Source organism: Crassostrea angulata, chromosome 4, assembly GCF_025612915.1.
Source record: "Crassostrea angulata isolate pt1a10 chromosome 4, ASM2561291v2, whole genome shotgun sequence".
Taxonomy (NCBI): domain Eukaryota; kingdom Metazoa; phylum Mollusca; class Bivalvia; order Ostreida; family Ostreidae; genus Magallana; species Magallana angulata.
Window position 1 is genome coordinate 30,679,559 of NC_069114.1, and position 16,373 is coordinate 30,695,931.

General features: G+C 32.4%; 1 protein-coding gene across 1 annotated transcript; it reads right to left on the reverse strand.

Moving 5' to 3' along the window:
• Positions 1–5,244: 5,244 nt before the first annotated feature.
• On the reverse strand, positions 5,245–10,656 carry LOC128181573 (mitochondrial uncoupling protein Bmcp-like). Its single transcript, XM_052850028.1, has 7 exons — positions 10,553–10,656; positions 10,056–10,154; positions 9,218–9,342; positions 7,605–7,665; positions 6,888–6,971; positions 6,131–6,211; positions 5,245–5,469 (listed from the first exon to the last, which is right to left on the reverse strand). Exons 2-7 carry the CDS (start codon positions 10,137–10,139, stop codon positions 5,431–5,433), a joined length of 474 nt encoding a protein of 157 aa, XP_052705988.1. The 5' UTR covers positions 10,140–10,154; positions 10,553–10,656; the 3' UTR covers positions 5,245–5,430.
• Between the last annotated feature and the right edge of the window lie 5,717 nt (positions 10,657–16,373).

Here is a 16,373-nt window from a genome sequence, read left to right on the forward strand (position 1 = left end):
GGGAGTAGAGAAGAAGATTTTCTAAAATTTAATACATTTTTACTATATGGCCATATTGGCCCCACCCTAGAGCCTGAACCCCTGACCCAGGGGCCATGAATTTCACAATTTTAGTAGAGGGCTTCATGGACATCATATCTATGCAACCAGTTTTGTCCTCACATGTGTGGGAGTAGAGAAGAAGATTTTTGAAAATTTGGCTTTTTTGCATATTTGGCCCCACGTGTGTCGCCCCGGGGTGGTAGAGCCATGAATTTCACAATTTAGATTCCTCTTAACATAGATATGCCTCACACCAAAAATGGTAACAATCAGCCTTGTAATAATTAAGAAGTTAAATATATAAAATTATATTACGACGCATGACGACGGACGAATAGCAATAGGTCACCAGAGTTTACTCAGGTGACCTAAAAATCCAAACACGGGTGGTAACGTTAATTTTACCGGTCTAACAAATTCAATGTTAACCGGTCTGCGGGTCCAACATAAAAATTGTTAGACCGCTACGTCCCAGCTAACTTATATTTGCCCGATTTTGGGGGAACAGAAATAGCTGAAGCTGAATGGATGGTTGCTACTTGAAATCAAAACAGTTATTAACTGGGATTCAGGCAACATGTGATAAGCTGGACTTCAAGACGAAAGCGTTATCCTTGGCCGTGAGCAACATTTGTGTCTTCGGGTCAAACAAATCATATGCCGTTCTCATTTCTAGTCAAAACATGTAACCTATGAACTTTACACAATTTAAAATGCAGTATAATGAAATACTTCATTCTCCGATACACAATGTATAAACAAAGATACAATTATACCGACTTTTATCCTTTGTTTCAAATTTTATTTTTCTAAACATTACAACATATCCCAATCGATATAAGTGCAAACGGTTTTTGCTTTGCAGGGCATGAACATTATATACTTTTAGTCGTTGTTTGACTGTATGGTTTTAGAAATTTTTCAAAATAATTTTATGATATATAAAGAAACAAATATGAGAAGGAAAAATACCCTGTTTTACTTAAAAAGGAAGTACAAGCTAAAAACAATTAAAAGAAAAACGATCGTCATGATTCAAACATTTGTGCCAAGTAGGATTGTCTTTTCGCTTAACACGCTGCGTACTGCAGGTATTTCAAACATACTTATATGGTGAATAACATTTATTTTATAGCTTTATAATTTAGTGAGGGAAGGCTTTATTGAAAAATACTAATTTTGGCCCATAATGGGTCTAGACTCTATTATAAAAAATCAATTATAAAAATAATTGAAAACCTCTCCTTTAAATTAAAGTATTTTTAGAATGGAGTCTTGACCTATCCATACCTAAAATTTTCAAGTTAGCACAGTAAAAGATCAAGATTTGGACGTAAAGCGTTTTGTTGCTTGATTTGGAATCCTTTTTCTGTTTCGTTGACGAAATCAATATGCGATATTTATTGCATCATAATTTTTTTTACTATAAACAATGCATGAATGTAACTATATCTAAAAAAAAGTTCATCTTTACGTCTCGAGGGGGCGGGGGGGGGGGGTATCCAACGCCTGGCCAAGGCAAAATAATTCCCGAATTCCCCTTCGTTTTTAGGGGGTTTCCGCCAGCGACAGGGACTGTCCTTTTTTATGAGATGAAAAACAAAGTGTAAAATGCCTGATTTTCCCACTTTTGTAAAAATACGAGGTCACTTGAATATTTGATGCCAGTTGTTTCGGCAGGGGGGTGAAAAGGCTCGGACATGATTTTCAAGCACATGTGTAACTTTGATGTAAACTAGCTCTCGTGCCTTTGTGGATGGTTGTGGTTTTTTTTTGCCACTAAATTGGTTAGGAACGATTGTTTTAAAAGTTGTAAAGAGGGATTTTCCCAGAAGTTTGTTTTAAACTCGCTTCCCGTGTCTAAAGTTGCGTAATTTTGGTAAGAATACATAGTAAAAATTAATAGTGGTGTGCAACCTGAACACTCATTCGATATTATTAATTTAGAACTGCGTGTCCTTTTCATATTCAAAGAAAATAATGCTATTGTCACATACATCCTACTTTTAAGTCAAAAACAATTTACAAAAACATAATTATATGAAATAGATGAATTTAACCTGAAATATAATGAAAGCATTTTAGTGTTGACGTCCGCTCGTAATTATCTTGCCTTTCCCTTTTCATCGTTACGCTTGTGCAACTCAAACATGTCTTGTTCAAAGTAGAGTCATTGTCCCCACCTTTATCAACAAATAGAACCATTTTAACAAGAGCTTGGAATTTGGATGGTTGTGTGTCAAACGGCAATGTGTCGTAGGCCTTGTTAAAATGGTTCTAATTGGTTTAAAAAACAAACACACTGAGATTGATATTGTTTTCATTAAGGTTTGATTCAATATTAATAAAAATTTTCAATTTTTTTTTATCGACTGGGTAAATTTTAGTCGTTGATCGTCGTGACCGAGCGGTAGTCGAGTATATTGGAATATTCGGTTACATCACTAATTATTTCCCTACGACTCACATTTGTTTACAGCCTATAATTATTGGAAAGGAGATCAAAATGTTTAATTGACGCATATTGACGCACAACGGTGGACAAATATAAAAGACAGTATAATAGAAATCCAATAAGATAGATATATATAGAAATATAATTAAGTGAAAAGTGAAAAATAAAACAAAATCATGTCAAAAAAAATTGCATTGACCCTCTTTCTTACATATATAAATTAAATAACAATCAACACAATTTAAACAAGACTTCTGTAACAGAGTTCATAAACGAAATCATGGTAGAAACTCGATATAATTTAATTTAATGTTTAGTGCTAGAAGGCGCAGGGCCCCTCCATCGTTTAAAGGAACGTTTAAAAGAACACGATTTGAGCTCTAAATTTAAAAATTTTATTTTTCCAATTTTAATGTTTAGAACGGTTACTAGGGATACTTTTAATGCTTTATCATTTGAAAGTAAAATATTGAGTTATAAGCAAGTTTAAGAGTTTGAAAATCTTTGTTTTGTAAACAAAGCTTGAGCTTTTTTATGGTTTACATATGTGTTTTATTGGTAAAAGTCTCCATCAAATGTTGCTTTTTCTGTTGATCATATTATCTATAAACACATTGATCAGTTTACCTTGTTTGCACGAGTCATTTGGTCAAAGAAATGGTAATTCCATACTTTACATTATTTGTAAACAAATATAAGACTCGAGCTTTGTTTAAAACAATGACTTTTTACCTCTGTAACTCTCTTACAACTTGACTTCTAACATTCAAATTTTGGTCAATCATTCACAATGAGCAAGTAAACAATTTTATACATAAAATAAGAAAAAGATCAAAAATCCTGTCCAAGTCCCTTGAAGTAGCTAACGTACACAGTACCATCAAATTCCACTTTTAACATTTTCAGATTAAATTTTTCGTAATAGATTTCATTAAACAAAAACCATCATTAACAACAACACAGCACCTGAGATATGGATTTATAAATGGATTTCATTACGATACAAACATTTGTCTAAATGGTATATACGTAACCCAGGCAATGTGACAAAACCATCATATGAGGATAAGGCTTTTTAAAAAGAATATAAATTATGAATTATATCTTTGATCATTTTTAAATTATGATAATTATGCTTTATTGCCATAGTAAATTTTGTTGCTCTAAAAACCTGTTACATTGTATTATAATTAATAATATAATCTCCCCGAGATTAGGACTTGAAGTGTATAATATAATTTTACATCCAATCAGGGCCCCCAAATAAAAGCTATTTGGGGGCCCTCATTGGATGTAAAATTATATTCCACCAACATACATGTGTGACTTTAAACAAAAGTTAACAAATCAAAAGCCTTTTGTCCTACAAGAATGAAATTGCAACTTCTCAATAAAAATTTCTAACATGAAAATCGCATATCATTAACAACACACATTTAAAAAATTACGCAATTTGACAATTTTTTTCTCAAATTGTCTTAAATATTTGACCAAGTCAACGATATTTAAAAAATTGTATTTTTTTTCCAAAGTGCGTTGATATCGTCGAAAAATGTAAATGTTTAGTTCAACTCGCTAAATGTATACATTTGTATTAAAAAGAAAACCCAAGGAATTCTAAGCCATTAAAAACTGTTTCTCGTTTTAAATAAGTTTTCTCATAAACTAACGTAGCTCAACAATTTGCATATTTAAAAGTATAAGTCGTGAGATTTGTATTATTTATATGACAACCTACATTGCTTAGCAACTGCCCTTCGTTTCTTCCCCCTTTTTATACCTTGTGAATATGTACGCAACACTCCTTTAAAAATAATCTTTGATTGAGTCATACCAAAAATGATTTATAGCAATATGTTTAGACATCTACAGATTATTTAAGATACCACTGAAGAAAAGATTGTTTGGCCTGCACTTTTTTAGCATATTTTTTTTAAATTTATCATTGTACTTGATTTTCAGCAAAGTTTATCCCTTCTTTCGATCTTTACATTAACCCAAAGGTGCGTAACATCATATGTTTGGGAAGGAAAAATGAGCGATAGGGGACCTTCTTCATGAAATCAGTTTGAACGATGAATGTCAATTGAACTGTATCTTTGGTTGACCCTCCGGATCCCCGTCCTCAACGACGGTAAATCATGTTCATTAGTATTTACAGTCATCATACCATCGACTAATTGAAAACATTTTTTGAAAAGGGCGTTATGTTTTTGATGATAAAGAAAATGTCGATGCACCTTCATAACGCACTTTCATGAAAAAAAAAATACCAAAATGCGTTGACTTGGCCCTAAACTTAACCCACTTGAAGAAATTTTTTTTAAGTATTTTGAAGCATTTTACATGCACACACATAAACATTTTTCCCAGTGGGTTGATTTGTTCCCAAATAACGCATCTAGAAAAATATCTTAAGAGGTTAAAAGTGCATTATTCTTTTAAAGTGCGTTACCAGACTGAGACAGCTCATTTTGCTTTGATACATTTCATTTATGCAATCGATAGAAACACCCATCAATATGACTATACATACCACATATAATGTTGTCTACATTGAAAATATCAATGCTCTTACTTATTTTAAAGAAAATGTCATCATATGTTGTGTGAAAGCGTGCTAAAACAGATCGATACACATAGCCACTTCACAAATATATATATATATATATATATATATATATATATATATATATATATATATATATATATATATTTATATCTGTGTGTGGTTTTTTTTGGGGGGGGGGGGGGTATGTCCTCTTCCACGTTATTTTTCTGGATCCACCACCTATATCGTCTGAATTGTCTTATTTTTCACTCTCTTCAGCTGTTCTCGTCATCCATCACCCGCTGTGAATTGTCATATTTCACCCTCTTCCCTCTTCACTTCCCCTTCCTCAGGCGGTGTGAATCACCCGTTTTTACCCTCTTCATTTCACCTTCTTCAGTTGTTCATAAGTCATAAAGAACTGACAAAGTTGCTCAGAAATTTTTTTTTTAAAACAGAATATATTCAGTTAATATAAATCCAGTTCTAAAATGAGATAAAGTCTTGCACATGTTTTGGTTTTTGTTTTTATAATGCCCTTCAAATATGTGGAACAGTTTGCAGAAGTGTTAAATGGATCTACATGTTCACAGATGATAAGCAATCTTAGTTTGAAGTAAGATCTTCCTCGTTTCCCCATTAAAAAGATATGAACTGTACACAAATTTTGCACTTTTGCCTTTAGCTCAGGTGAACTAAAAACAACCTTCTTTGTACATGTATTATCATTCAGAACACAAGAAATCAAAAATTTAATAAAGCTTTTCGGAGGTATATCGGATATTAGGTCAAATGTATAACAGTTCCTTACTTATTTACTGTTTTACATCCCTTTCCGCTATTTGAAGAATAACCAATGTTTTCCTATAAAACATAACTTGGAGGATATTCCACTATGTAAACTGCCAAGTGGTTCTTTCTAATTGATTTTGGTACATGTATCTTAAATTTGTTTTGAATTTGCCCAGACAATGAAGGCAAAAGGGGCCAAAATTAAACTTGGCGAATATTTCCCAGTAAACAGTCATTGTACAATTCATAATTCCCATAGCTTCAAAGTCAAAAATTAATACCAAGGATACAATGATATTCCAGGGTCCTAGTCTCACCCAGATAGGAATGAACCCCTTGTATAGAGCCAGAATTCCCTCAGTTTTAATCGTCTGTAAACAAACAAAAGAAAGCATTAAGAGCAATTTCAACTAACAACTTCACTGATAAACACACATTGTTTTACATTAATATGAATTTAATCAAAAGTTTTGCTCATGAATGAGATACATATCTAAATGTACTGTGGAATCATTTAAATTCATTTGGGCCAATTTTGAGGATTATCAGCTTTTTTTTAAAGGTTTATTTGGATATAATTTCGTGGATTTTTATCTTTGAACAATGAATAAACACTAAAGTTACATAATTCGTCTGAGCTGTTAGTTCCCGTAAAGGGTACTGTAGATTCCTTTTTTTTATTCAAGTACCAGTACTTGATTCTGTAATTCTAACAGTTTGCATTAAATCACAAAAATATAAAATCACAAAAGCCTAATTCTATTCATAGTTCATAAGTGTACATCTGCTTGAAGCTTTTATTTTCAGAAAAGCCCCATTTCATTGAGAAATATTAATTGGCACAATCTGATATTTCACAAGGTTTTTTAAAAGAATGTCCGAAAAACAAAAGCAAGATTTTAAAATTGCGAGATATGCTTGGCGTGATTTTTTTACGTTGATATTTATTCCTCGCGTTTAATTAGGAAACTACAATATCAACGAATCCAACGAAAATTGAGTCTGTACAACAAATTCAATATAAATGATTCCACAATCAGCTCTCACCCGTAATGCACAATCCATGGAGGAAGAGTAGATCTGGGAAGCTGGAGATTTCTCTATCAAATTTCTTTGGTTCATCATTCTTGTCTGTGAAGATAAGTGTATTTCATGGTCATCAATGTATGTCTAACAACCTTAAATCTATCATATATGTTTGAAGCTTTTATTTTCAGAAAGGCTCTATTTCATTGAGAAATGTTAATTGGCACAATCTGATATTTCACAAGGTTTTTTAAAAGAATACATAATGAACAGAACTTATATAAACAGGAACCCTCTAAACACTGTTTTTAAAAGGATTGAGTTTGTATGAATTACGTTTATTTCGATTTTATTTGTTTCACTATGTTTCAACACATCAGGTAAGTGCCATTTTAACCCAGGAATTTTTTTTAAAAACAACAAGTACAGATGAATGAACATCATGTTTACACTCACCAGTCAGAAGAATGTGTGCAAATCAAGTTGTTCAATCATTTACCCTACTTAATTTTACCCTACTTAATTTTGGTCCAATCTAAAGTTCAGAATACTTAACACGTTAAATGGTCAATTACTTAAACTTTCTCAAAATACCTTGTTTGTGTAGTGTAGTTCAGAATACTTCTTCACGTTAAATGGTCAATTGCTTAGACTTTCTCAAAATACCTTGTTTGTGTAAATTGTTGTTAATGATTTATCAATTTTGCTACTTTTACTCACGTAGGTATAATCACAAACCTTAATAACATCAACTGGAGTTGAAAAAATTGCACCTGCCAGTCCGGCAAAAAAGCTAGATCTAAAAAAAAGAATTCATTCATTAAACAAATTCTTTTCACTTTTCCCAGCCCAATTTTCCTGGTCATTTTGAGCACAGTAATGGAGAAAATGTTTCATTCTAATGTGGGAATCCTGGTACACTATTTTAATGGATAAATGACCAGTTAGTTCAAAATGCCATTGTAGTATCAATTCTGAGATGAAAAATTTGATAGACCCTTGGTTGTCTAAATGTTGGACCAAAATAATTGTATTGGTATAAACTATCGAATGTCCGGTAATTTTAACGTCTTTCTCTAATTTTTGCCTTTTCATGATCATTTTTACATGGCAAATGTACACGTTTTCCCCATTTTTCACGTGAAAATAACAGGATATATGGTATAAAATTAAAATCAATTTAATAGTTTAAATTTTAAACCTTGCACTGTTCAAATGCCAAAGTGCCAATCAATGGCCTTAATCTGATGTCTTTTTCTGTATCAATTCTCTTCAGCAGTTAAATATACTAAATGTACTAAAAGTTTAAACATAAATGTTATATTTAAATAAATTCCATAAGAATGTAATTATGCAAACATAATTCGATCATACTACAAAAAAAATAAAGATTGAAGATCAAGGACATAATATATTTGTCCTGTCTGCCATTTTATCTATCTGTTTTAAAATACTTACACATATACTTTACTTTATCATTTAAAATTATTTTAAAGCAGCAAATAAAGTCTTCAAATTTTATGGCCCCAAATATTTATTCATTAATTTGCCATTATTATTTCACATATCCTTTCTTACTTTTTCTTGAAAAATAGTATGTCCCATATTATTTTTTAAAAATTACCGGTACATCCCCTTAATATAAAGAGATGCTCAATGCCAAGTTTGACTGAAGCTGGCTCAGTGGTTCAAAAGAAGAATTTCATCTGGGATTTGAAAAAGTTTACCTTTCAAAATATTTTTAAAAAGTATTTTTTCGTTAAATATTGTAAAATTCGAAAATTCTAAACTGGTGAAAGTATTTTAATTATAATGTACTTTACTCCACATATATATTGACAGATGTCCCATACCACCTTAAACTTAGTGGATATACATGTATATACCATATTACAATTTCCAAAGAATCATAATAGCTTGGCATTATTCTTTAGCCATGTACATTTTTACTTTATACATATACATGCATATGTTTCCTTAGATATACCTATAGAATAGTGAAAATGTTCCAATTCTGTCTGAACTTTTTCATGGCGTCAAAATGATAATAGCATGCGCTTATCGCTTGGATTATTGTAAACATAAAATCTCGGTAATTTTAACAGTGAACGATTTGTCTTTCTCAAATGTAAATATAAGTAATAAACAGCAATGTTAAAAAGTTCACCTGGATATGAAGTTGGTTGGTCACAAGATCGAATCCTGTGAAGCCCAAAGGGCTTCTCAGTAGATTTCAACAAATCTACTGAGAAGCCCTTTGGGCTTCACAGGATTTGATCTTGTGACCAACCAACTTCATATCCTGGCTGTGAACTTTTTGAATCACTGTTTATTCCTTAAATGAATCTTAAATGAAGTGTGTTCCTATATTATCCTCTAGATATCCAGATTTCAGTATCCAGTACTTGGAGAAGTCATACACAGGAAGTTCCACTCCTGCAATAATAGCTGCCCTCTGGGCTGTGGGAACCACTCCCTGTCATTAGAAAAACAAGCAAACAAAAATACAGGTAAATACTGGTAATTACCACATTTAATTTTTAACTCCTTTCGCCATTCAAAGTCTACATTTGTAAATTTTTGGATTTATGACATTGAATACATTTAAGAGCTAGCGCTGGATCTTCATGGCCATTTTTAGACTACCGTATATCCGGTTTTTTTCATGTGTCACAAAATTTGCGACAATGGAGAAAATCTGTAACATTTTTACTTTGCGTCAGTAAATTTTCACAATATAAAAAGGTTTTTTTATAGAAAATGATACAGGATATAATTTCTGCGTATTCAATTATTTGCGATCAAAAGAAAGATCACGAAAAAAGCGAAAATTAGATCATCGCAAAAATTATCGGATATACGGTATATCAAGTTACCCTTTTTTTCTTCTTTGATGTTTTCATAAAACTTGTACAAAAAAATGTGTTGAAAATTTCTTTAATATCTAATAATTATTAAATAAGCTGAAAAACACAGGGTTTTGAAACAAACTGTGAAAAAAAATGTATTACATAGTATAAAAGCACAGGTCCTACCGTACATTTCAATTACCAAACCAACCTGCAAATTAATATCTTATTCTAACTGTTAGAAATGTTGAATTCCAGACATTTCTTATCCTACTCTCTCTTCCTACACATCAGCATTAATGAAACAATGTATTCTTGCAAAATATCCATGGAAATTTACCCTCCACAATCCTTTAATGCCCTCCTCCATGTATATTCTTTTAAAGGCTTGAGTCATGGCTTCTTTGTTTTTTATCTCAGTCATTGCTTGCAACCGCACCTGAATGAAACAGAACGAAAAAAAAATCTTCAACCAATCTTGTTCTGACAAGTCTCTGTCACTCTCATCCTCATGTCTTTTCCAAAAAAAAATTATTTGACAAATTTCAAACACATACACCATAAAACAATCTAATTAAAATTAGAACTTCCATCTAGAAAATCTTATCTTAATTGCTTTTTAAAGGATGACCAAATTAAAGTTTTGGTTTTTTTTTGTAAATGTAATATGAAATTTGTATTTTTTTCTTACATCTCATTAATTATAAAATTGAGATATGACCTAATTAATATAAAATTAAGACTTTCAGTCTTTGTCTTAGTCATTAAGCAATAATGAACAACTTGGTCATTTTTTGGTCAGTTGTATTCAAGTCTTATTTTGACGATAAAGCTCACCTTGAGAACGTCTGTGGGATTAGCCAGTGAACTCGACACGATTCCTGCGACTACGCCACAGCATACATTGATAAACAGTGTGGACTCTGAAAGACATGTGTCAAGAGAATCTGATCATGCACTTTTTGTTGTTGATATATATACATGTACATGAACTATAGCTCTGATCATCAACTCAAATCTTGCAATGTGATTTTAAAACAGCTATTTGATAACATTTTGCATCATTATTTCTTATCGGGATTTAATATTACAGTATGTGGACTACATATAAATGAGTCTGACATTACAGTCATAGGTCACTTGAGTCTAAATCATACCAAAACAACTCATTCAGTGCAGCTATACTAAAGACATCAATCTTCAACATTTATGTAACTTCAATGACATTATCCATTGTAGTTTACTGATGCTTAGTTTGACTACCAGGTATATTCATTTTAATGATCAGATTTTCCAACAAAACATTTGCCTTGCTCTATTTCAGCATATAGTATGCTTACACTACGAATGTATATATAAACCCTTTGTATACTATGCAAAAATAAAATAATATGCACTGAATATATAGTGACAAACTGAAAGGAATTATTAAAGAGGCATAATAATATAAAACAGCTTCTTAGGTAGCAAAGGACAGATTTGGATAAAGTACAACCCGTCAATATTTTTGTAAAATTGAGAGTTGCTGTACTTGAAGGCTTATGAGTGTTGCTAAAATTCATGAAATGATTTTTAATGATTATCATTAGTTAGAGGGATGTCTCTTGTTGAAATAGACATGCAATATGTTGGCCCCATATGTTAGGTACATGTACATGAGAATCAGAAGTAAAATGCGAAACTGCGGCTATGACTGTTGTGTTGACTTTACACAGTGAAATTGCAAGTGACAGACGGGAGGTAAAATAACACGACAAGTAGGTGGATGGGACATTGTAAACTATACACCGGTAAGTTTCTGACATGTGATGGTGCAACAGGCACAGAAGGTCAATCCTTTTGCAGGGAATTAGCTGAGGGAGGTCTAAAAAGCTGAAAAATCATGAAAAATTAGCAAAATATGAAAGGGTCTAAATCTCATAAATACCAGTATGTAGAAATTTTACAAGTTTTGACTAGTAATTTTCTTCAGAAATTGGTGATTAGCCTTATAACAAGTGAATTAAAAGTATTTGTGCTGAATGGGAACTGAGGAAATTCTAGTTACAGAGTTCAAAAAACACATATCCCCTGGCTACAAGGAATTGTATCAAAAAACTGTCCCATGCCACCTTAATGTAGTATCAAGAATAACAAGAGGCCCATGGGCCACATCGCTCACCTGAGGAACAATAGGTATGATAAAATAAGCTTCATGGAGTCACAAACTATCTGGACAATGTACAATAATAGATGTAGATCCTGTATAAATAAAATCCATCCCCCCCCCCTGGATATTCTTATGTTTATAATCATAAGTCCTTTTTCTAACAGGATGATTTTATAGTCATATCACATGTTGAGTATTGCAGTTCTCAAAAATATCCTTAACAATTGTTTATATATTGTAAATTCCTTATATTACGCGAGGACTTAATTCCACGACCCCGCTGGTTTGTATCAAATCGCGAGAATATAAAATCGCGAACGTGGAACTTTGCTCTTTATTTCTTATGGTTCTCAACTCTCAGAAAATAATGGCGAGATTTTAAAATCCGCGAAGGGTGCTTCTTGCGATTCTACGCGAAAATAAACTCCTCACGTTTAATTAGGAATTTACAGTATGGGATATAAACTTACATCAAACTCTGAACCTTCTTGTGAATTTTCCTTCGGCCAAAGTCTTAACAATTATAAAGAATCATCTGGCTGATCAGTTTCCGAGAAGAAGATTTTTAAAGATTTACTCAACATATTCCTATGTAAAACTTTGACCCTCCCCCCCCCCTAATTGTGGCCCAACCCTACTCCCAGGGATCATGATTTTCACAACTTTGAATCTACACTACCTGAGGAGGCTTCCACTGAAAAAGCTGAATGGATGGTTGCTACTTAAAATCAAAACAGTTATTAACTGGAATTCAGGCAACATGTGATAAGCTGGACTTCAAGACGAAAACGGTGTCCTTGGCCGTGAGCAACATTTGTGTCTTCGGGTCAAACAAATCATATGCTGTTCTCATTTCTAGTCAAAACATGTAACCTATGAACTTTACACAATTTAAAAAGCAGTAGAATGAAATACTTCATTCTCCGATACACAATGTATAAACAAAGATACAATTATACCGACTTTTATCCTTTGTTTCAAATTTTATTTTTTTAAACATTACAACATATCCCAATCGATAAAAGTGCAAACGGTTTTGGCTTTGCAGGGCATGAACATTATATACTTTTAGTCGTTGTTTGATTGTATGGTTTTAGAAATTTTTCAAAATAGTTTTATGATATATAAAGAAACAAATATAAGAAGGAAAAATACCCTGTTTTAGTTAAAAAGGAAGTACAAGCAAAAAACAATTAAAAGAAAAACGATCGTCATGATTCAAACATTTGTGCCAAGTAGGATTGTCTTTTCGCTTAAAACGCTTAACACGCTGCGTACTGCAGGTATTTCAAACATACATATATGGTGAATAACATTTATTTTATAGCTTTATAATTTAGTGAGGGAAGGCTTTATTGAAAAATACTAATTTTGGCCCATAATGGGACTAGACTCTATTATAAAAAATCAATTATAAAAATAATTGAAAACTTCTCCTTTAATTTAAAGTATTTTTAGAATGGAGTCTTGACATATCCATACCTAAAATTTTCAAGTTAGCACAGTAAAAGATCAAGATTTGGACGTATTTAAGCGCTTTGTTGCTTGATTTGGAATCCTTTTTCTGTTTTGTTGACGAAATCAACACGCGATATTTATTGCATCATAATTTTTTTACTATAAACAATGCATAGATGCAAAAATAGAATATTATACATGTAACTATATCTAAAAAAAAAACAGTTCATCTTTATGTCTCGGAGGGGGGGGGGGGGGGAGATATCCAACGCCTTGCCGAGGCAAAATAATTCCCGAATTCCCCTTCGTTTTAGGGGGTTTCCGCCAGCGACAGGGATTGTCCTATTTTATGAGATGAAAAACAAAGTGTAAAATGCCTGATTTTCCCACTTTTGTAAAAATACGAGGTCACTTGAATATTTGATGCCAGTTGTTTCGGCAGGGGGGTGAAAAGGCTCGGACATGATTTTCAAGTACATGTGTAACTTTGATGTAAACAAGCTCTCGTGCCTTTGTGGATGGTTGTGTGTTTTTGCCACTAAATTGGTTAGGAACGATTGTTTTAAAAGTTGTAAAGAGGGATTTTCCCTGAAGTTTGTTTTAAACTCGCTACCCGTGTCTAAAGTTGCTTAATTTTGGTAAGAATATATAGTACAAATTAATAGTGATGTGCAACCTGAACACTCATTCGATATTATTCATTTAGAACTGCGTGTCCTTTTCATATTCAAAGAAAATAATGCTAATATCACATACATCCTACTTTTAAGTCAAAAATAATTTACAAAAACATAATTATATGAAATAGATGAATTTAACCTGAAATATAATGAAAGCAGTTTAGTGTTGACGTCCGCTCGTAATTATCTTGCCTTTCCCTTTTCATTGTGACGCTTGTGCAACTCAAACATGTCTTGTTCAAAGTAGATTCATTGTCCCCACCTTTATCAACAAATAGAACCATTTTAACAAGAGCTTGGAATTTGGATGGTTGTGTGTCAAACATCAATGTGTCGTTGGCCTGTCATTGCTGGCCACTCAGCCATGGCTCTTTGAAATCAACAAGATATGTCTGGCTTTTGAGCTATGACTGCGCAATCTGTGCATATTTCAGCGTCATTTCAACTTGTTTTAACGCAAGAAATAGATATCCTACGAAAAGTTCAAGGTCTTGTTAAAATGGTTCTAATTGGTATAAAAAACAAACACACTGAGACTGATATTGTTTTCATTAAGGTTTTATTCAATATTAATAAAAATTTTCAATTTTTTTTTTTATCGACTAGGAAAATTTTAGTCGTTGATCGTCGTGACCGAGCGGTAGTCGAGTATATTGGAATATTCGTTTACATCACTAATTATTTCCCTACGACTCACATTTGTTTACACCTATAATTATTGGAAAGGAGATCAAAATGGTTTAATTGACGCATATTGACGCACAACGGTGGACAAATATAATAGAAAGTATAATAGAAATCCAATAAGATAGATATATATAGAAATATAATTAAGTGAAAAGTGAAAAATAAAACAAAATCATGTCAAAAACAACAATTGCATTGACCCTCTTTCTTACATATATAAATTAAACTAGACTCTTGTTGCAAAAGCAACAAAAAGGTCTTCCGTTTTGATATACATGTATCAATTTAACTGTAAGACATTGCTTCTCTCAGTATTTCATAACCATTAGACAACAGGACTTAATTGACTATCAATTTGTCTTACTTTGTCAAACAGAAGCAGTAAATCTCTTAAACAACATGAATTGTTTGAACTCTTCCGGTGTGGACCGGAAGTGACGGTTGACAAAATAAAAACGGTTAAACACATCTTCTATCAAATGTCTATCATCCGTGTAAGTTTTGTGTCTTGGTCACTTACAGTTTATGAGACTTCGCTGTCATAATATTTGTTTTAAAAAGACTACCTGAGATATTTGAGATATCTCACCGGAAGTAATTTTTTTTGTCTATTAATCATCGGATAGATGACATATGAAAGCGTTTATACCTTTATATCATTTCAGTGTTAAACAAATAAAATGCGTAAAAATATAATTTTTGAAGTGCTTCCGGTGACGACCGGAAGTTACGACGAACAAAACAAAATAGTTTAAACACATCTACAGCTATAGGTCTATCATCCCTCAAAGTTTGGATGTTCAAGTCTTTATCGTTTCTGAGATCTCATTGTCCATAGCTTTTTATCGCGGGACAGGAAACGGACGACAGGAAGGGAATTTTGAAAAAATGAAAAAAATGCCTAGAGATATTTTCGTTCTCTATCGGTCCTATAAATTCAAGAAAATCCATCCATGCATCTCTGAAAAATCGAGTTAAACTTTTAAAAAACTTGATTTGTTTGAACTCTTCCTGTGTGGACCGGAAGTGACGGTCAACCAAATAAAAACGGTTAAACACATCTTCTATCAAATGTCTATCATCCCTGTAAGTTTCGTGTTTTGATCACTTACAGTTTCTGAGATCTCGGGGTTCAAACATTTACTTTAAAAAAGGCTTCATGAGATATTTGAGATATCTCACCGGAAGTAGAATTTTTATGTTTATTAATCATCGGATAGATGACATATGTAAGCATTTATACTTATATTTCAATTCTCCGAGAAATATATTAAATGCGTAAAAGCATAATTTTTGAAGAGCTTCCGGTGACGACCGGAAGTTACGACGAACAAAACAAAATAGTTTAAACACATCTACAACTATAGGTCTATCATCCCTCAAAGTTTTGAGGTTCAAGTCTTTATCGTTTCTGAGATCTCATTGTCCATAGCTTTTTGTCGCGGGACAGGAAACGGACGACAGGAAGTGAATTTTGAAAAAATGAAAAAATCGCCTGGAGATATTATAATTTTCTGTCAGTCCTGAAAATTTCAAGAAAATCCATCCAGCCATCTCTGAGAAATCTTGCGGACAAAAAACGGACAAAAAAAAATAATAATAATAATAATAATAATAATAATAAGAAACATTACAATCACTATAAGGTCTTCCGTTGGAAACGGAAGACCTTAATAACAATCAA